Here is a 21,173-nt window from a genome sequence, read left to right on the forward strand (position 1 = left end):
GACATTTAAGAGAAGCATATCATTATCCCCATACAATGTTACCACAATTTAGGTTATAAATTGTATGGAGGCATTGTAGTTAATATGAGAAGCTATTTTACAGCATTATTAGATAAGCCTCCTCTTTTTGAACCATAAACATTACTTATAATGTTGGATATCAAAATGCTGTAGTAGTTAAACTATATATGCTCTCAATCTCATAACAGTAAACCCTGAGGTCTTCTAAGCTTGATCAATAGATATTTGTGCATTATACATATACTTCTTCTTTTGGTTTTTCCTGGTTACGGATCGCCACAGCGGATCACTTGTCCTTTCATGATTGGCAGTGGAGTTTTATGGTGTTGAGTTGCCAGCCCGGCGCCCAACCTTCCACAGAAAGCACTCACACCTAGGGCCAATTTAGAGTGTCTAATCCACCTACAGCATGTCTTTGGGACGTGGGAGGAAACCAGAGTACCCGGAGGAAACCTACACGACCACGGGCAGAACATGCAGACTCCACACAGAAGGCACCTCAGCCGAGAATTGAACTGGAGAACCTCTTGCGGTGAGGCGGCAATGCTAACCAACGCTACTGTGGCCACACTACGTATGCATTATAGGTATACAACATACCTCAAAATAAGAAATGTAATGCAAGACCTTGCACTTTCCCGCAGCAATGTTTCTATACATCTTTATCTGGAAGGTACTCAAACAATCAAATTACACTTCCCAACTCGCTATCAGCATTGATGAACCTTCGAGCAATAACAACATGAAAAGTTCAAGTATAAAGTTTCATGAAAAAACAGAGGAAGGAGTGGAGGCATTTCAGCATGCAGTATCAACTGCTGAGAAGTAAATTTAATTCCTATGTACAGAAGTTACAAAAAGAGTGCTGCGGATTTTCCACAAGGTTATTTAGTTGCTCCTAGGCAGTTCCTGTAGCATAATGAGGGCCATGGTAGAAGTTTATATCCTTCAATGTCTGAGCTTTTGAGATTACACTAACAGGGTATCCCATTGAAAAAGCTTACAGATTTTTCTCACTGGGGTAGATAGCAATGATTGGTTGAAAACATTGTGAATAGGCATGCTCTCTCACATGGGTATCCTCATAAGCACTGAGGTAAATCACTGGTGTTAGCTTAGAAGTTGTCTATTTTATATATATATATATATATATATATATATATATATATATATATATATATATATATATATATATTTTATATATAGGCGTATAAACATATTCCATCTCAGAAGATCATAAACTCTACATCAAGGTTAGATATAACAATTTCCTTACTCTTTTGCTTGTATCTTGTAGTAAAATTAAACACTGAGACTATAGTCTACTTGTTCAAGTGTAGCACAATGACTTTGTATTTTCTAATTTCAGGAGTGATACAAGCTATTTGAAGCAAAATACATACTTTGGGTATTTTCCATTAGGTTCCATCCATAAAGCGTAGTTTCCGATGTTGTCTTACTTGCAATATTAGTTAAATTATTAGGAGTAGAAGCAATAATGGCAGTAATTCCCATTTAATATTTAGTTTTTATGATTCTTTTCTTTTACCAGGCATGCACTGCAGCAGGCTAAGGTTGACAAGAGTAGACCAGAACTTGGCTTCCGGGCAGATGTGATCAGAAGAGTTCCTGGCTAGTGGAATTTTGCAATGATGTAAATGCCATCCAAGGAGATTCAGGTAATTTGTTTTTTAATATATTAGTGTAATGTCATCTCTGTCCGGATTTGTAGAACGATTTGAGTTTAATATCTGCTTATCTGCTTTTAGCACTGTTTTATTTGTTTAAATCTTTTCAAGTGAGAAGCAAGTGCAAGTCATTGAATGGAGCCGATATGCAGTTTCAGTATTTAAAGATGAGTTAAATGATCAGGATGGGATTTTTGGTGATTAAGGGTTAAATGGATGTTTCTGTATTTTCAATGGTGTCGTTGTGAGTTATTAAATTTTCAATGTCGATCATAGCTAGTTCACAGGTGGAGAGCCTTATTAAATGGTTTGTAAATTTTACTAGTATACCGCTTTGTAACTAAGTTTTATTTTGTACTTCTTTTCCAACATTTAACTTTGAAACATAATTTCCTTATTTGCTTCATTTCTTTCATTACTATTTAGGAATTTGGATATTCATTGAAGGCTTTTTTAAACGCTGTTTTTGCATCCTCAACTGTTGTAATTTGGAATTTGATGTCTGTGTTGAAATGCTAAGGCTGCAGGATACTTCATTTGAAAGCGGATTTTTTGACTTATAAGGTAGGAGCAGTATGGAGCTAGGGCCTGTCTCTGTTGTTTAACAGGAAGTGGAAGATCCTGTGACAATGATATTTTATGGCCTCTAAAGATTAAGGATCTTTTTTGTTTGGCAGCCGTTGGACTGGTAGTAACATGGGAAGCATTCAGTATTTTTACATATATTTGTCATGGAATTGTTTCATCTTGGGTCTTTCTAAATGAGCGATGGGCTCTTTCAATGGCAACCGCTTTAACTATATTTTTGCCCTCAAGTAATGTGTCCAGGATTTCTTTTATTATAGTTGATAGTTGCATGTGGTCAAATTTCTCTGGTATTCCTCTTATTATGATGTTGTTTCTACGACTGCATGCCTCTAGGTCAACTATTTTCTGTTGCAAATTGTTTATAGTTTTGTCATTTATTTTCATTTTGGTCTGTAAGTTACTTATTTTGGATTCATTCTCCATAAATTTTGCTTAATCGTTATTCAGTCTTTCAACTATTTGGTCAAGACTATTTCCAAAGGTATTTAGCTTTTTGGGGAAGCTTTGAATTTCTTCTTGTAGTGGTCATAAGGCAGTTCTGAGGTCATTAGTGGAGTAAGGACAGTCCGTTCTGGATCTTAGGGCTGTCTTGCTGGACTTGTGCTGTATTTTTAAAAGTTTTTTGCCTTTTAAAGGTTGTCTTTTTCCGGGAAAGTTTAGTTTTCACAGTCTGAGCTGCCATTTGATCTTGTTGGCTAGCCATTTCTTCTGATGTTTTAGCAGTATTTTCTTTTGCTTTATGCCAGTCTCGATCTTTTGGAAAAGGGCTGGGACCACGTTGCCGCCACAGCTCCGTCAAAGGATGATCTCGTAAGTTGTTAAAACACTGTCAAGAGTTCAAAATATGACTGGTAGAGATTTTATATATGTAAATCTAGAGCTGTTGCATTTTTTGTTTGATTTTAGTGCATGATGCAGATTTCTTTTGTTAGATAGAGCTTTTAGCTTATGGAGCAGTGTTAAGTACATGCCTAATGATCAGCGACCATCTTGGAAACTCCAAAATCAATAACATTCTTGTATAGATACTTAAACGTCTCCTGAACTCCGTCAAACCTACCTAGCTTTTTGTGAGTAAGCAACTGACAGACTGAATTTAAGGATGTGAAATCGAATGCAACTCCAAATGCTTGGGAAAACTAGGGGGACCACCAAGGTTTTATGCTCCTCAACACCCACCAATTCTATGTACCTTTTTTTGAGGCATAAATTTCCTTTGTCCCCCACTTAAAATGTTTCTTCAATAAATTAAAGGCACCACTGAAGGAGACATCATCTGGAGGTATGCTCATGGAGGCAGTCTCATGGTAGTTAGTAGCATAATAAATTTAAAAAGCGATATGCAATAAATGTGTCAATTCCCCTCCCTCTATCTCTCTCAATGTTTGATTCTGATGAATAATAGAGGAGAAACCTTTCTCCTGTTAGGGGATAAGGGAATGTTCAACATGGATTTTAATGATGGTTGGAGATCTGTTCTCTGCCACACTGCCACATATTCTTTTGCAAACTTTGTATATTCAAACTGTTAAGATGACACTGAAGATGGCAAGGAAATAGGAGTGACTGGAAAGGGGCTGGCTTCTGATTAAGAAGCCGGTAAATGAAAACCAGGAACAGGCCACCTTCTTCACAAATAAAACCAGTAATTTATTAACTTTAAGTGCGATTAATTACAGTACACTTACACTCGACTAAAAGTGTACTGTAATTAATCGCACTTAAAGTTAATAAATTACTGGTTTTATTTGTGAAGAAGGTGGCCTGTTCCTGGTTTTCATTTACCGGTTGCTTGTACGTTTCATTTCCTGTTCTGATTAAGAAGAAAAAAACTGCTGGCCATCCAGGGATTGGGAACCTGTCTGAAGTCCTTCCAGAAGACTCATTTAAGAGGAGTGTAGCTACAGCCTCTCTTTCTTGCAACTCTTTAACTGATGACATCACCCTAGGATTGTGTATGCTCTTCAAGGGCACCTGGGAACTAGTAACCAAAACAAATAGAACACAGATTGCTCTGAAATCATTATGGTGGCAACAACAACAGTAGCTACAGAAAGGAATCAAATGTCTGCCTGAGAAGATGATAAGACAGGCAGGAACTTCTCTCCAGATTCTGGTCAAACTGGAAGAAGATGAGGTTATTCCTCTGCCAAACCTATGGACAAAGGCCTATACAGGGTTGATGCTCTCTACACATAGTCTCCTGAAACTTTAATTTCTGGGGCTGAGTCACCTCTCTTTTTTTCCTCTCTCTTTTTTACAGGGATGCCTTAAGTTAAAGAATCACTTACTGAGTTGCCTGCCTGAACTATTTTGCTACATTTGGTTCACAAACACAGGAACTCTGTGTAAGGACCCAGAAAGAGCCTAACGTTACATATACATACAAACACACATATGTATATGTACACGTGTGTGTGTGCGTGTATATATATACATATATATATATATATATATATATATATATATATATATATATATATATATATATATATGTGTGTGTGTGTGTGTGTGTAGCTCAATAGTGGAAAAGCTAGCACCTTCATTGAAAAGTGTAGAGAGAAACAGTGACACGTCTGAGACAGGTGCTGAGAATGGATCAATGCTCTTGCCGGTAGCCCAAATAAATATCTTCCACTTGCTATTATAAACCCTCTCAGTGGAAGCCTTTTGTGATGCTAGAAGAATTTTTTGGACCAGGGAGTTAAGCCTGGACTACCTAATCAAGGTCGGAACTGGAGAAACCTAGCGGTCAATTTCAGGGTTGGAAGATTTGGGTGCTGGATCCCTGACGGCTAAGAGAGGTGGTCCTGATTGGGTTCCAGAATCCAGGGAGGATACTTCAGGTGAGACCATAGGAAGGGTAACCATACTTGGTGAGACCAGAAGGGGACAATAAGGATGACCGAGCTCTTCAACATGCTTGCCTTCTGAAGAAACTTGGGGATGAGCGGAAGAGGTGGGTAAGCATACAGGATACCCAAGGACCAATTGTGGACTACGGCATCCCTTGGGGACTCCCTCGGAGGTATCAGAGTGAAAAACTTGCTGTATTTGCTGTTGAGGGGAGACACAAAGAGGTCGTAGCAAGGTTGACCCCAACTACTGAAGATCATGTTCGCGACTGATTGGTTGAACGACGATTTGTGCAGAGTAAGAAGCGATCTGCTGAGTCTGTCCACCAGCTCAATGGTATTCCCCAGGATGTGCACTGCAATCAGAAATTAGTCTGAATAGATTGCCCACTCCCACACTCTCATGGCCTCCCTGCAGAGGGGGTAAGAACGGGTTCCTCCTTCCTCGTTGAAATACCAGACAACTGATATGTTGCTGGTGTGTACTGCCATAAACCCCAAAGGGAGAACATCCTGAAAGGCTTGCAATGTCAGAAGGACAGCTCACATCACTCCCATGCAAACTAGTTTCGGGAGTCGACTATGTGCCTTGGACAGTCTTCCCATTGTATTGTCCCCCTAACCCGAACTGGGAAGCATCCATGGCCACAGTGGCTATGGGAGGATCACTGAAGAAGAGTCTGCCGAGGATAACATTGTCGGAAAGAATACACCAACTGGCATGATGTTTGCAGACCAGGGCCAATTTGATGCGAAGGGACAAGGGCTGAGACAGAATGGACCATCGACTGCCTAGTGCCTACTGTAGAATCAGCACGAAGAACCTGGCCAGGGGAACTAATAGGATGGTTTTAGACCTTCAAGATCAGACAAGAGGAGGGGGCTTGACTGGCTAATAACTGCTGGACTTGACTTCTCAGAATGGTTACACGGTGTAGGGGAAGAGAAGCTATTTGCTATCTGGTATTGAGCTATGTACCTATGAACTCTAGGTTCTGAAATGGAGTAATATTGGACATGTTCACGTTTCTGGTGATGCCCAGGGATTGTGCTAACTGGAGTAAGAAGTCCCTGGCTTGAATCAGTCGATGTTTTGTGTGTGTGTGGGGAGGGGGGGTTTAGGAGCCAATCATATAAATATGGAAACACCTGGAATCCCTTGAGCCTCAGGTGAGCGGCTACCACTGCCAGGCATTTGGTGAACACCCGGAGGGCTGTGGTGAGTCCAAAGGGGAGTGCTTTGAACTGGTAATGATTGGCTCCCAGCCGAAAGTGCAGATATCTCATGGACTGTCTGTTTTGAGGTGATAGTACGCATCATTGAAATCTATCAAGCATATCCAGTTGTCCTTGCACAACAAATGGAGAATGATCTGAACTGTAACCATTTGGATCCTTGCTTTCTTTACTTAATCGTTTAACTTGCTGAGATCCAGAATGGGTCTTAGGCCCCCTGTCTTTTTCAGCACTAAAAAGAAAAGGGAGTTAAGTTCCAAATCCTCTCTGGTTGGATGACTTTTTTTGAAGCAGCTGTTGAATTGCCTGCGCTGCCTGCTCCCATTGACTGGGTGGCACATCCGGGAGGCTTCTTGAATTCGGAAGGGTAAGGGAAAAGGAAATATAACAACCTCTGGACATCAATTTTAGCACCCAACTGTTTTGAGTCAATTGGGTACAGGCTTCGGGGTGCAAAGCTAATTGCCCACCGACTGCCTCCAGAGCCGGACAGTCGGGCAGCACCTCAGGAGCACCAGGAAGGTTTATCAGAAGGGAGTTCTCTAAAGTCCTGGTCCTGCACACTCTCTCTGCCTCTAAGGCGGAGTCTACCATCAAACCTTCCTCCTCTGCCTCTAGAGAAGGGTTCTCCACGCAGGTCCTGGAAAGGCCCTTGGGACATGTGGAACCATATTTTCTTGCCTCTGCACTGGTTACTGGAAAAGGACTTATGGGGTGGAAAACTTGACTCCAACAGCAGAAAGGGTCTTCCCGTCCTTTTCAGTGACAGTGTCTCTAACCTAACACCCAAAAATGGAGGAGCCATGGTAAGGGGCACTGACGAATGACATCTTGAAAGGCTCAGCAAAATCACATAGCCTCATTCAGGCATGCCTCCTGTAGATCAATGTGTGTGTGTATATCTTTACGAAGCTGCCTAAGTGCTTGCACAAGTTCATAGGTTGGTACTAGGCTAGCAGCCCTAGGACCTATGCAAGCCTAGCCATAACAATTCCATGGATATTTCTTCCCACAATATTTACTTCTCTAGACCCCTGTCTAGCAGAGCGACTGACATGATCCCCGGGGTGAATTTCCTATCTCCCATCCAATCATCAAGGTTCCTTTTGAAGAGGGCCACGGAGGCGCTCTGCTTGACATGTATGGGCAGTCTATTCCAGAGTATGGGGAGTCTCTGGGTCTGGAACCTATCCCTCCAGCATGTTTTGTTCATTGTGATGGCAAGGTTTAGATCCCTGGAGCATCTGGCTCTGAGGGATTGGGATTTCTTTTAAGTGGAGCATGTCCAACAGCTCAGGGTTTGACATGGCCTTGCATGTTAAGCAGAGATCGCCTCTGAGTAGACGATATGCCACAGAGTATAGCTGGAGTTTTTTTTAGACAGTCAGCATATGGCATCTGCTTTAGGCCTGTGATTCTTTTAGTGAGGTTTCCAGCTGTTGCAGATGTCTTGTGAGGTACATACCAAATGGGGCATTATACTCTATAATGGGTCTAACGAGGGATGAGTACAGTGGGACAATGACCTCCTTTTTTCTGGATGAAAAGCCCTTAGTGATGAGGTGTGCCACATAGAAGGATTTCCTGACTGTTGTGGTGATGTGGTTATCGAAAGTGAGACCACTGTCCACCTGTGTCCCCAAGTCTCTCATCACACTTTCGATGTTTAGTGTCCTGCCACCTATGTGGTAATTCATGGGTACATGTTTTTTTCCAAAGGGGATAACTATACATTTCTTGGCATTAAGCTTGAGCCCATGACTCTGGCACCAGGCATCTGCTTCTGTAAGGCCCTTTTGTAGAATATAGACATCATTTGGGGATTCAATAATGGCTCCCAGTTTGCACTCATCTGCGAACTTTGTTAGCCAGAGTCCCTTAGTGTTGGCCTGTACTTCAGAGAAGTAGATGCCAAACAAGAGTGGTCCCAGGACTGAACCTTGACATACTCCACTTGTCACTTGTCTGGAGCTGGATTTGGAGTCAGCTACTTTTACAGTCTGGTTTCTGTCAGTAAGCCAGTTGGCAACCCATTGAGTGATGTAGGGATTTATGCCCAGCTTAGTAAGTTTATCTATGATTCCAGAGTGGGGGATGGTGTCGAAGGCCTTGGCGTGGTCCAGATAGGCTGTGTGGACTGCCTTACCCTCGTCCACAGCTCTGGAGACTGATTCGAAGAAGTCAATTAGATTCAGGAGACAAGATCGGCCCTTCACAAACACAAACTGAGTGGGGTCCAGTGTTTGAAGGTTGCCAATGTCTTTGTTTATAAGTTCCATGATAATGCGTTCCATGCCCTTGCAGATCAGGCTTGTCAGACGGATAGGACGGTAGTTGCTGGGATCCAAGGTGGATCCTCCCTTGTGGAGCGGGATAACTGTAGCTGTGCGCCACTCAGTGGGCACGAAGCCTGAGGTGAGACTATGATTAAACATGACACTTAAGTGAGGTGCCAGTTCATTTTGTAGTCCATGTAGTACACAGCCTGGGGTGTCATCTGGTCCCATAGATGCTGTATTCTTAGCTTTGGAGAGTGCGGTTTCTAGCTGTGTAGCTGTGATTATCGGAATTTGGCAATCTTTTGGTATTGAGATGGGCCCTTTAGGGGGTGAGATGGGGGTGAAGGTGGCACTAAATCGATCTGCCAGGATATTGGCAATATCCTTGGGATCAGTATACAGATCTGAGCATTGCCATTTAGATTCTTGATATAACTATAGAATGCCTTGTGGTTGTCTTTGGAATCTTTGGCAATTTTATTTTCGTATCTAGCTATTGAGGATTTTATGAGGGATCTCAGCTTCTTACTGAGGGTGGTGAGGGAGTTTTTTGCATCCTGGGATTTTCCTCTTTTCTGCAACAGTATCTTCATTCTGTTGTATAGTTTGTTTATAGCAGGTGACCACCAGATCGGCTTCCTTTTTTTGGAGAAGAGCATCTTGGTTCTATTTGGGATGGCACGATTCATGCACGAGTGGATGTGCTCGTACAGTGCCTTAGTATTGGATTCTGCAGAAAAAAATTCCAGATCCCGTCTGTGTAGGTGTTGTGAAGTTTGTCACTTCTGACTTCAGTAGCATGAAGTTGGCTTTGGAGAAGTTTTTAAGGACGTTTCCTTACTGGGGGGTGGGGGTGGATGTGGATGTCAAAGGTGATTTGCTTATGGTCAGACCTGACCAATGAGGGGGTGACCACTGGTGTAGCATCCATCTCCCATGTTGGTAATGACCAGGTCTAGGATATTGGAGCCCCTGGTGGGACAATGGATTAGTTGATCCAGGGAGTTGGAATTTATGAATTCCAAGAACCGTTGGGAAAAAGAGTTGGCACCAGAGTAGTTTTCCCAATTAATGGCAGGGTAGTTGAAATCACCCAGTATTAGGGTGTTTGGTTGTATCTTAATATTTTCCAGTATGTTTAGAAAGGTGTAGTGAGAATCTTGGGGCATGGTGGGGGATCTGTAGCAAGCTACAATTTGAATTGCAGTCTTACCTAGTGTTAGTTGCACCTGGAGAATTTCAGATGCATTGTGTTGGGCAACTAGCCTGGAGGTGTGAATATCCTTGGTGAATATGGACACTCCCCCACCTTTAGTGTTTCGGTCTTGGTTTTGTGGCCGAAAAGTGTGGTAAGAATTGTAGCCTGGTATTGCAGGGGTGCTTTCTGGAGCCTTGAACCAGGTCTCAGTTACTACACAGATATCGATGTTCTCCATTTTTAGGAGTGCCTCGAGAGAGTGCATTTTGAGGTTTACACTTCTAGCATTGAGTAGCATTACCTTCAGATTTTGCATGCTTGTATCTGTTACGGTGGTGGTTTTATCCTTTGAACCTTGCCTAAAAAAGGCACTATATGGGTGGCAAGAGCTTTAGCCAGTAACCTGAATCCCAGGGGTGACAGGTGCAGACCATCTCTGGCAAAGCATTGTGGTTTGTCAATCATGTCTTCCTAGGCAGACAAATACTGGATCCCCTTTGAATGACACCAGAAGCTTAGCCAATTGCTTGAAGTCAATCGTTTTGTCCTTATACTGTGGTATAATATTGGGTGAAGGCAGGATGCTACTCAGGGCTAGGGTCATACCTGCTTGGGTCACATGATCCAAGAGCTCTTCCATGTCTCTTTTCATGTAGTCCAGGGAGGTACGTCTCAAGTCATTCACTCCAGCATGGACAATGACAGAGTCGTATTTGTACTTGTTGTGGAGTGACTTGAGTGCATCTGTTATGTGGCGGATCCTGGCATCCGACAGGCAGCTGACTGTAATTTTCTCCTTGTTCAGCCTGTTGAGTGGGATATCGGTGTGCCTGACTACAGAGTCACCTATGACTAAAGTGTTGGGTACATTGTCTTGCCTTAGGGGCTGTTGTTGGGTGGCACACTGGTGTTGTGAGCTATGTGTCACTTTGGTTGTGACTGGTGTTTGTTTGCGTTTCGGCTTCGGAGGTCCTTGTTGCTTGGGCAGGTTAATGTTAAGGGCCTCCGCATATGTGGGTATAGTGTTGCTATGTGTGGGTGTTGATGGTGTGGGTTTTGAAGGGCTACGCGTTGCTTGAGGTGTAATGCAGGTGTTAACCTTCTCCTCTTGACTGTCTAGCACAATCTTGGCCGGAGAGAGCTTTGCTTCCAGTTTGGCTATGTAAATGCATCAATCGCAGGATGTAGTGTTGGGTGGTAGGAGGAGAGGCTTGTCTGTGTACATGAGGCAGTTGCTGCACTGCTCCAGTATGCCCAGTGTATAAATGCCAAGTGTATAAATACTGAGCACATATGAGTCTGACTGCCATTTTGTAGTAAGCTGTTGAGATGTAAGCATGTGTATCTGTAAGGTCCGTCTGTTAATCAGTTCGTTTACATTTTATGATACTGCTATCCATCCTGATGTGTTTCTATGTAATAAAGCATCTAAATGAACTACCCTGCCAGTTCATCATCTGTGTTAAGAGGGACAAGTGACACCTGCTAAGGGAAAGTCCTAAACTGGCTGCTCATGAGGTACACTCTGTAGTATGGGAAATTAACCTCAATGATGATGAAAGAATGGCCAGCTTGGGAGAAACTTTCTTAAATTCCTCCGCAGGCATGGACTCTTAAGAGCCGTCAGTTCTTTGACCAGGTCCCTCTGGAATAGAGTAAAACGAGCTTAATAGTTTAACAACCTCAATGTAAAAGATGCAGAGGCATAAACATGCTTCCCAATTCTGTCCAACGTTTTGGACTTCTTGTTCAGCAGATGGACATTGGCAGTCTCCTCTGCCAGTTTTTTTTTTTTTTTTGTGGCTGCCTCCACCACGATAGGATCGATCACAGGACCCTTATTCCAGTGTCTCCTGATTGTAGGGGGCACTAAAAACCTATCGGGCCTCTTAGGTATAGCCTCAATGGCATCCAGCTCCTTCCACGTGCAGCAAGACATTAGATCGACTACTGTGGGGGGGGGTCACCCAGGACACAGATGGGCCCATCCCAAAGGCCTCCAGGAGAACTGACTCCTCAGAGGAAGGAGGTTGGGCAGACCACCTACCTTTATATTTCAAAATTTCTAAGATGTCTCCAAAACAGACATCCTCAGGTGGTGATCGGGGGGATCCTTTCCCCTCATCGAAGTCAGTATCCTCGGTTAAGAACTCCAGGGGGGAATCCATGTGCCTATTTTTACATGTCCTCTTCCAAGGAATCTCCTCAGCGGGGTATTCTGGAGAGGTATAAGAAGAGGGGGATCCTCTCCTCAGCAGGGAAGTCATGGAGGATGCTTGGGATGGGAAGACTCGTGGCAGGACAAGAGAAAGCCTGGATCCATGGAGGTACACGGGAGGACCGAGGAACTTGTACGATCGAATCTCCAACCCAGAAGAAGACCTTCTCCACTACCTGAAAGGCCAAAGGGCCAGGTGAAGGCCTATCCAAATCCTCGAGAGCTGAAGCTACTGAAGAGAAATGGACAGGACTTGCACCAGATCCACAGCCTCTGGACAGGATCGGACCTAAGCTATCGAGTGATAAAACTCACAAGGGAAGGGACAGCTCCTAAAAGGATGAAGCCAATCCCAGTCCCCTGGATCTGACATAAAGGCCACAGCTCTGAGCCAGAACGAGGCTAGTCAAGGTCATACTCAGTATCAAGGAAGAAAGCTTCCTCCGCAGTCCAATGCATATGGCAGTCCTAAATCTGAAGGCTCTGAAACCGGGGGACAGATCGGAGAAAAGTTCTGGATAGACTGACCTAGATAGCTCATGGATCCGACAGAGGATGCAGCAGGAACTATCCCCATTTGGAGCTGGGCCTTAAGTAACCTCCTCGCTATCTTGTCCATATCCACCTTCGACACGCATCATGAGGACCTGGAAGAAGCTGACAAGGGGGGCCAGGAGTGCTTAGATTTAGAGGACAGGACCAGACACTCAGTTGAGGTCCCTGAATCCAGAGGCACAGGATCCCAAGGTAGTAGCCGATGTCAAAGTCGGGGAAATAGAAATAATCTCCCCTGGATAAGAAGAGACTGTAGGATCTGAACAGGGAGCAAACTGCTGTGGACCCAAAGGGGTCAAATCCATAGACTTCTTTGGCTTATTAACAGAGACAGAGTCCATCAGGCAGGCAGGGAAGGACCTCTTCTTTGACTCCTTAGCCGAAGGAGAAAAAGAAGATGAAGCCAAAGTTGGGGTCTGAGCCTCAGCCAAGGAAGGAAAAAGGCCCCTGAGAATAAGTTTGTTCTGTCTGTCAAACCCAAGGGTTAAAGCACAGATGGAACATTCAGCTTTTAAGTGATCAGCTCTTTGGCAATACACGCACTCCTTTTGGGCATCCTGCTTGGGGATTTTGTGGCCACAAGGAGTGCAGCTCTTAAACCCTGGAACTGGCTTGTCAGACACGATGAGAGCCTGCCAAAAATTGACAGAAAAGAAGAAGCATGGGACAGGAACACCATGGATTCAGGAGCACAGGAAGGTTTAGCAATGGAAACTAAAGAAATTACGGTTAAGTTTAAACACTGTCGAAATTAGAAGGAGGAATTCTTTTTGTTGTTTTAACTACAAGAGAAAAAAAGGACAGAGGAGGTTAGCTTGCACTTGTGCAGGCAGGTGCACACACACACAAATACACGACAGCAGAAGGGAGAAAAAAAACTGCAAACTAGCAACACTACCTAACACTTGAGAGAAAGGAATTTATGTCTGACTTGCTGGAGTGGCAAACAAGATCTGAGGTAGCTGGGTGGATGCAAGGTATTGTGGGAATGTGGGAGGAGCTTGGGAGTCAGATCCAAGTCAGTGGAAAGTGGCCAAGCAAGATCCAAGGGTCAGATCCAAGACCATGTCATAAGGGTGAATGAAGAAGACAACATCAGATCAATGCTATAATACATTTGTGGATCACGAGAATAAAGTGGCAGTGATGTTCATGGGCAGCACCTGGAGAGAGTCAGGTATTACATTCTTCAGTGCCATTGGAATTTATTTTGATGAACAACCCGTTCACCCATTCAGGTTAATGCACACTCAGAAATGTAAATGCTAAAGGTAACCTGATGTTCTTCCTTTAAAGACATTCAGACAGTCACTATCAGCCCATTTCTGACATACAAGCTACTTACTGCCAGATATAAGGGTTCACTCATCTGCCATTTTAAGGGATATTAGAAAAGTACAGTTTTGTACCTACCATAAATGTAGATGTTCGAAGATCCACATTGCTGCAGTCCTTACACTTGGGTAGTCCGCTGTCCTCGGTCGGCCCGAATATCAAAGTATAAGGCTGACGTCGGTCAGGGCGCATTTGACTGACATCAGGACGTCAGGGTACAAATGCGCATGACCGACGTCATATCCTCAGTCTTTTCTTGCCCCAGATGTCAGAAGACCCTAAAAATAAAGGTCAAAACCAAAAGACAGCAAACAACCAACCAACCACCCTTGCACTAACTATATGTACAATATATACAATATAGACAATATGTACAACCCAACCCACACAACCACCTCTAACCACAGAGGGGAAGGAGGAAGGGTAAATTGGACTGCAGCAATGTGGATCTTCGAACATCTACATTTATGGTAGGTACAAAACTGTACTATGATCTTCATCTCACATTGCTGCAGTCCTTACACTTGGGTAGAATCCCAAAGCAGAGGTAAGGGAGGATGGCTAACTACAAGGAAGCAGGAGCTGCCAAAATGCCCTGCAGAACAGCAGTGGCAAAACCAGCCCTGGACTTAGAGTAAAGTGGCAGGTGATAATGCCTAGAGAAAGTATGCACAGAACTCCAAGTAGCTGCCTCCAAAATATCCTTGGTCGCCACTCCCCTCAAAAAAGCTGTTGAAGTGGCAGTAGCCCTAGTGGAATGAGGCCTAATCCCAGCTGGAATCTCCTTGCCATGATGGGAATAACAGAAAGTAATGCAAAACCCAATCCACTTAGAAATAGTTTGTTTTGACACAGGCTTGCCCTGAGAACTCAAAGCAAAAGAAACAAACAACTGCTGAGACTGCCTGAACCCTTTAGTTCTGTCCAAATAATAGCAACTGCCTGTGTACATCTAAAGTGTGCAAAATCTTTTCCCCTTTATTTTGGGGATTTGCATAAAAGTAGGCAAATGAATCGTTTGGTTTAAAGCCACACTAGAAACCACCTTAGGCATAAAGGAAGGATTAGTACGTAATGATACCCTATCCTTATGGAAAATCAAGAAGGGCTCAACTGCCATAAGGGCCTGTAATTCAGAAACCCTTCTTGCAGAGGTAATGGCCAACAAAAAAGCAGTCTTCCATGATAAATATTTCAACTCAGCAGTAGCTGCAGGCTCAAAAGGTTGTAGAGTGAGTTTCTCCAACACAAAATTGAGATCCCAAGCAGGAGTAGGAGCTCTTCGTGGGGGTCTTACATTCTTTGCCCCTCTAAGAAACTGCTTGAACAAAGGATGAGAAAACAAAGGAGGGTCACATTCATAGTGAGCTGAAATTGCTGCAGCATGAACCTTAATAGAAGAGAATGACAAACCTTTGTCCAGTAACTCAGTAAGATATTGAAGAGCCACACTTAAATTAGGCTCAGAAACATCAAAATCCTTTGCTGCACTCCAAAATAAAAACCTCTTCCATTTATCTGCGTACACTTTCCTTGTACTAGGCCTTCTAGCTTCCAAAATCACATTCAAAACTTGTTGTGGAAGTTGAGACCCTCTATGGTTCAAAACAGAATATGCCAGGCTGTTAGGTGAAGAGAGTGAAGTTTGACATTGAGCAAATGGTTGTCCTCTTGTGACAATAGGTGTGGAATCGAAGGCAAAGGCCATGGAGGCTTCCGTACCAGACTTCTCAGTAATGGGTACCAGTGCTGTCGAGGCCAATCTGGAGCTATTAAAATCATCCTTGGCTTGTCCTGTCTGATCTTTAGAAGTACCTTTGGGAGGAGAGGCAGAGGTGGAAAGGCATACACATGAAGATTGCTCCAATTGAAAGAAAGAGCATCCACTTTCCAAGCTGTGGGATGAAACCTTTTTGTGCAATACTTTGGCAGCTGATGGTTTAGTGGAGAAGCGAACAGATCTATGTCTGGAGTTCCCCATGACACTGTCAATTTCTGAAATACATGAGGATCCAATTTCCACTCGTGGGGATTCATAATTCGTCTGCTCAACACATCTGCTAAGGAGTTCTGTGCTCCTGGCAGAAACCTTGCCTGAAGATTGAGCTGTAAACTGAGAGCAGTCTCCCACAAAATCATTGCTTGCCTGCATAGAGGATAAGAATGTGTTCCCCCTTGCTTGTTGATGTACCACATGACAGTTGTGTTGTCTGTTAGAATCAACACCTGCCCTGGAAGAAGTAATTCCTTGAAAGCTATCAATGCAAACTGGACTGCTAACATCTCCTTCATGTTGATATGTAGATGTTGTAGTCTGACAGGCCACTTGTTTTGTATCCACTTTCCATTTAGATGAGCTCCCCAAGCTTTGTCTGAGGCATCTGTCGTTAAAATCTGACTCGCCTCTGGCGGGTCACAGAGAGTCCCTTGTTTAGGTGACATTCCTGAGCCCACCACAAAAATTCCTTTTGAATGCAAGGTATTATTTGAATGACAGTGTCCAGATCCTGGCAGTGCTGTGTCCATACATTTTTGAGATACCATTGTAGCTTCCTCATATGCAGTTTGGCATTGGGAAGTACCAGAATACAAGATGCCATGAACCCTAAGGCTTGAAGGACTGTCCTTGCAGTCAGCCCGGACTGATGAGATAGTCGATGGAAGTAAAGGGATAGACTCTTTTGTTTGTCCGGGGTTAAAAAGGCCATCTGGGATGCTGTATTCAGTCTCACACCCAGAAAGCACATGTCTTGAGAGGGTACTAGACTGGACTTTATTTCGTTCACAGAATACCCTAGGCATCTTAGCACTGCTATCACATATTCCAAATGATGAAGAAGCTCTTCCCTTCCTTGAGCCAGAATTAGGCAGTCGTCCAAATAAGGATAGATCTGTATTCCTTTTAGTCTGAAGAAAGCTATCACTGGAGCCAGAACTTTCGTGAACACTCTGGGCAGTAGATAAGCCAAAGGGCAATCCAGAGAACTGATAGTGAGAAGTCCCAGCTCGAAAGCGCAGATACTTTCTGCAACTTAGTCTGATAGGAACATGAAGGTAAGCCTCCTTGAGATCCAAAGTTACCATCCAATGATCTTTGCCCAGCAGAGGTAAAAGCTGCTGCAAGCGTCAACATTTTGAACTTGGGAATGTCCAGATAAGTGTTGAGGATAGATAAATCCAAAATTGGTCTCCACGTGTTCCCCTTCTTTGGTACTAGGAACAGGCGAGAATAAAATCCTAGGCCCACTTCTGGCAGAGGGACCGGCTGTATGGCCCCTAGTTGGAGCAACAGAGAAACCTGTTTGTGAGCCTCTATTCTTTGTTGAGGAGGAGCGTCTGGCATGCCTTTGAAAGGAGGCAAGGTATGGAAATAAAACCTGTAGCCGTGGTGTATGATATCCAATACCCATCTGTCCTGGGTAATTAAACTCCAATTTTCTTTGAAAAGTGCCAACCTTCCTCCCAAAGGTGCTGCCAGGCGAGCAGGCTCTGGCAGCTGAAAAGGTAGGTCATTGGGTCTGCTTACGAAGGACTGACCCCTGCCCTCACCGAAGCCTGTGCAGGAGAACTCCCTGTTCTAGGCCTGAAAGAGCCCTGAGCTCTGCCCTTACCACGTCTAGATCTACCCTAGACTGGGAATCATAAGAAGGATACGTCCACCCTTTAGTAGGCCAATTTCTACTAAACTTTGGAGGCTGGACCTGCAAAAAATCTTTAACAGTCTGCATAGACTTAGCCTTATCTTCCATTTTCTTTAAAACTGTCTCAACAGGAGGACCAAACAACACGTCAGATTGTAAAGGAGCATCTAAAATCCTTGTTTTAACATGTTCAGACAAATTCTGATCCCTCAGCCAGGCGTGCCTACGAAGAACTGACCCAGTGGCAGCCACCCTAGACGAGGCCTGTACAGCATCAAAACCACATTGCAAAGAATGCTTACCCACCTGTTCAGAAACATGTACTAAATCTTGCAACTCTTTACAATCAATACCTACTGCCAGAGCATCAACCTTAGACTTCAATAGAGAAAGGAGATAGTTTTGGTATTTCAACATGTGAAACTGGCAATTCAGAGCCCTCATAGCAAGAGTGGAAGAAGTATAAACTTTCTTTCCCCATCTATCCAAGGCCCTAGCCTCCTTGTCTGCAGGAACAGATTCTTAACAACAGAAGCCTTAACACCTTTAGGCCCCTGGCTAACAGTTTCTGGGTCTGCCCTAGGACTCTTAAAAAGATACTTATGAGCGTCAGGCACCCTGTAATACCTATCCGGCTTAACAGGAGCAGGAGGCAAAGAATCAGGATTAAGAGAAGCCTCTGTAAAAACATCTTCCACCACATCCAAAACAGGAGGTATAGCCAAAGGCCTATGCTGGGGTAAAAACAGAAATTCCCTAAGCCTTTTCCTGGAATCAGAGAAGTCCTGACCTTCCCATTTAAAATGCTCCCTCATGGAATGAAGAGTTTCTGAAAAAGAAAAATCCTCAGGAGGAGTAGCAGAAGGAGTAGAATCATCCACATCAGAATCAGAATAAGGAGATTACTCCTGCAAGTCTTCAGCCGAAGACTCTGAAACATCTGAAGCCTGCTCAAAACCCCCCAGCTCAGGCTCTACCCTAGGTCTCTTATCAGGAGGGGGCATAGAACCCCTAATCAAAGTAATCAAATCTTCTGCCATTTTAAGCATATGCTTCTTGGGCACAGTACATGAAGAGCTAGGGGTAACACCAACTGAAGCCAAACCTGGCCTGCCCCGAGGAGAAGCCTTTGAAACAGAAGGAGAGGGCCTAGCCACCTTAGGCAGGGAGGGGAGTATAGTAACCTGAGAAGCCCCCTCAGCCTGACTTGTCTCCTGAGAGGCCACATCTTGCAATAATAAGGTCTCACCCTGGGAACACAAAGAAACCTCCGGTGGAGCCACCGGCTCCACCGACACCTCTAAAGAACCGGCGTCCGGTACAGATGGTTCTTCTAGCCTAGGCTTAACTGCCTTGTCCTTGCGCTTCTTTGAAGAAGTGGGCGTCGGAGCATCCATCGGCATTTTATAGTTGCACCGCTTCCCAAAGACTAACCTAGCACAATCCAACCTTCTCTTTATAGTGCGTTTATTAAATCTAGCACAAGAGCGACAGCCAACAACGTCGTGCTCAGGCCCTAAGCAAGGAATACACAAAGTATGATAATCTCTATGCGGTATCTGTTTCCCACAAGAAATGCAATTATTGACTTTTTCTGACATCCGGTAAATGACTGAGGCAAGAAAAAACTAAAATATTCCCCAACCGGGTACTTAGCCAACTTTGAACTCGGTCTGAAACTTCTAAATCGAAAAATCTCAGAACGCCAACCGGCACTTGCAATGCTGCTTCTGCATCGGACCATGCGGCAAAAAAGACTGAGGATATGACGTCGGTCATGCGCATTTGTACCCTGACGTCCTGATGTCAGTCAAATGCGCCCTGACCGACGTCAGCCTTATACTTTGATATTCGGGCCGACCGAGGACAGCGGACTACCCAAGTGTAAGGACTGCAGCAATGTGAGATGAAGAACATCTCTTCCACCTCTGTGATCCTCCTCTGTACTGGTGGTCCACCTCTGTGGTGGACTTGCCCCTGAAAATGCCTTAGCCTTGGATACAGCATGCAGCATCATATTAGTGACCCTGTGATGCACATCTACACCCACAACACTAATATTCTGCACTTCTCCCTGCCACAAATAATCCTGGAAAGTTTAAACAGGTTTACATTTTTTCCAGAATGCACATGCCATGTTTGTGTGCATGTTTTGTGTGTGTGTGTGTGTGTGTGTGTGTGTGTGTGTGTGTGTGTGTGTGTAGATATATATATATAAATATATATATATATATATATACACACACACATATTTATATATATATATATATATATATACACACACACACACACACACATACCATCTTCTTTCAGCTTTTCCCGTTAGGGGTCGCCACAGCAGATCACCTGTTTCCATTTCTTCCTGTCCTCTGCATCTTGCTCTGTCACACCAACCACCTGCATGTCCTCTCTCACCACATCCATAAACCTTATCTTAGGCCTTCCTCTTTTCCTGTTACCTGGTAGCTTCATCCTTAGCATCTTTTTCCCAAAATACTCAGCATCCCTCCTCAGCACATGTGCAAACCAATGTAATCGTGCCTCTCTGGCTTTGTCTCCGAACCTTCCAACATGGGCTGACCCTCTGATATACTTATTCCTAATCCTGTCAACCCTCTTCACACCCAGTACAAATTTTAACATCTTTAATTCTGCCACATCCAGCTCGAACTCCTGCCTTTTTGTCAATGCCACTGTCTCCAACCCATATAACATAGCTGGTCTCACTACCCTCTTGTAAACCTTCCCTTTCACTCTTACAGGTACTCTGTCAAAAATCACTCCAGACACTCTTCTCCACCCACTCCATCCTGCCTGTACTCTCTTCTTCACCTCTCTTCCACACTCACCATTACTCTGAACTACTGACCTCAAGTATTTAAACTCATCCACCTTCGCCCACCTCTACTCCTTGCATCCTCGCCATTCCTCTATCCTCCCTCTCATTAACACACATATTCTGTCTTAGTCCTGCTGACGTTCACTCCTCTTCTCTCTAGAGCATCTCTCCATCTCTCCAGGGTCTCCTCCACCTGTTCCCTACTCTTACTACAGATCACAATGTCATCTGCAAACGACATAGTCCAAGGGGACTCCTGTATGATCTCGTCTGTCAATCTGTCCATCACCATTGCAAATAAAAAAGGGCTCAGAGCTGATCCTTGATGTAACCCCACCTCAAACTCATCCGTCACTCTCACTGCAGACCTCAACGCTGTCACACTAAACTCGTACATATCCTGTACCACTCTTACATACTTTTCTGAAACTCCTGACTTCCTCATACAATACCACAACTCCTTTCTAGGCACCCAGTCATATGCTTTCTCCAAGTCTACAAAAACACAATGCAACTCCTTCAGACATTATCTGTACTTCTCCATCAACACTCACAGAGCAAAGATCGCATCTGTAGTGCTCTTTCCCGGCATGAAACCATACAGCTGATCACTAATCATCACGTGCCTTCTTAACCTTGCTCCCATTACTCTTTCCGCACAATGGATATAAAAAGTGTACACGCCCCTGTTAAAATGCCAGGTTTTTGTGATATAAAAAA

The 21,173-nt window shown here is 43.9% G+C and overlaps 1 protein-coding gene across 1 annotated transcript in view; it reads right to left on the reverse strand.

Moving 5' to 3' along the window:
- Positions 1-2,844: 2,844 nt before the first annotated feature.
- LOC122815023 (kinesin-like protein KIF21A) overlaps positions 2,845-21,173 on the reverse strand; it is a 354,809-nt gene continuing 336,480 nt past the window's right edge. Inside the window, exon 7 of the mRNA XM_044087275.1 lies at positions 2,845-3,123. Within this exon, the coding sequence (XP_043943210.1) occupies positions 2,845-3,123 (279 nt within the window). The remainder of the gene's footprint in view (positions 3,124-21,173) is intronic.

This window comes from Protopterus annectens, chromosome 11.part0 (assembly GCF_019279795.1).
Source record: "Protopterus annectens isolate FY-2018-M chromosome 11.part0, PAN1.0, whole genome shotgun sequence".
In the NCBI taxonomy this organism is placed as follows: domain Eukaryota; kingdom Metazoa; phylum Chordata; order Ceratodontiformes; family Protopteridae; genus Protopterus; species Protopterus annectens.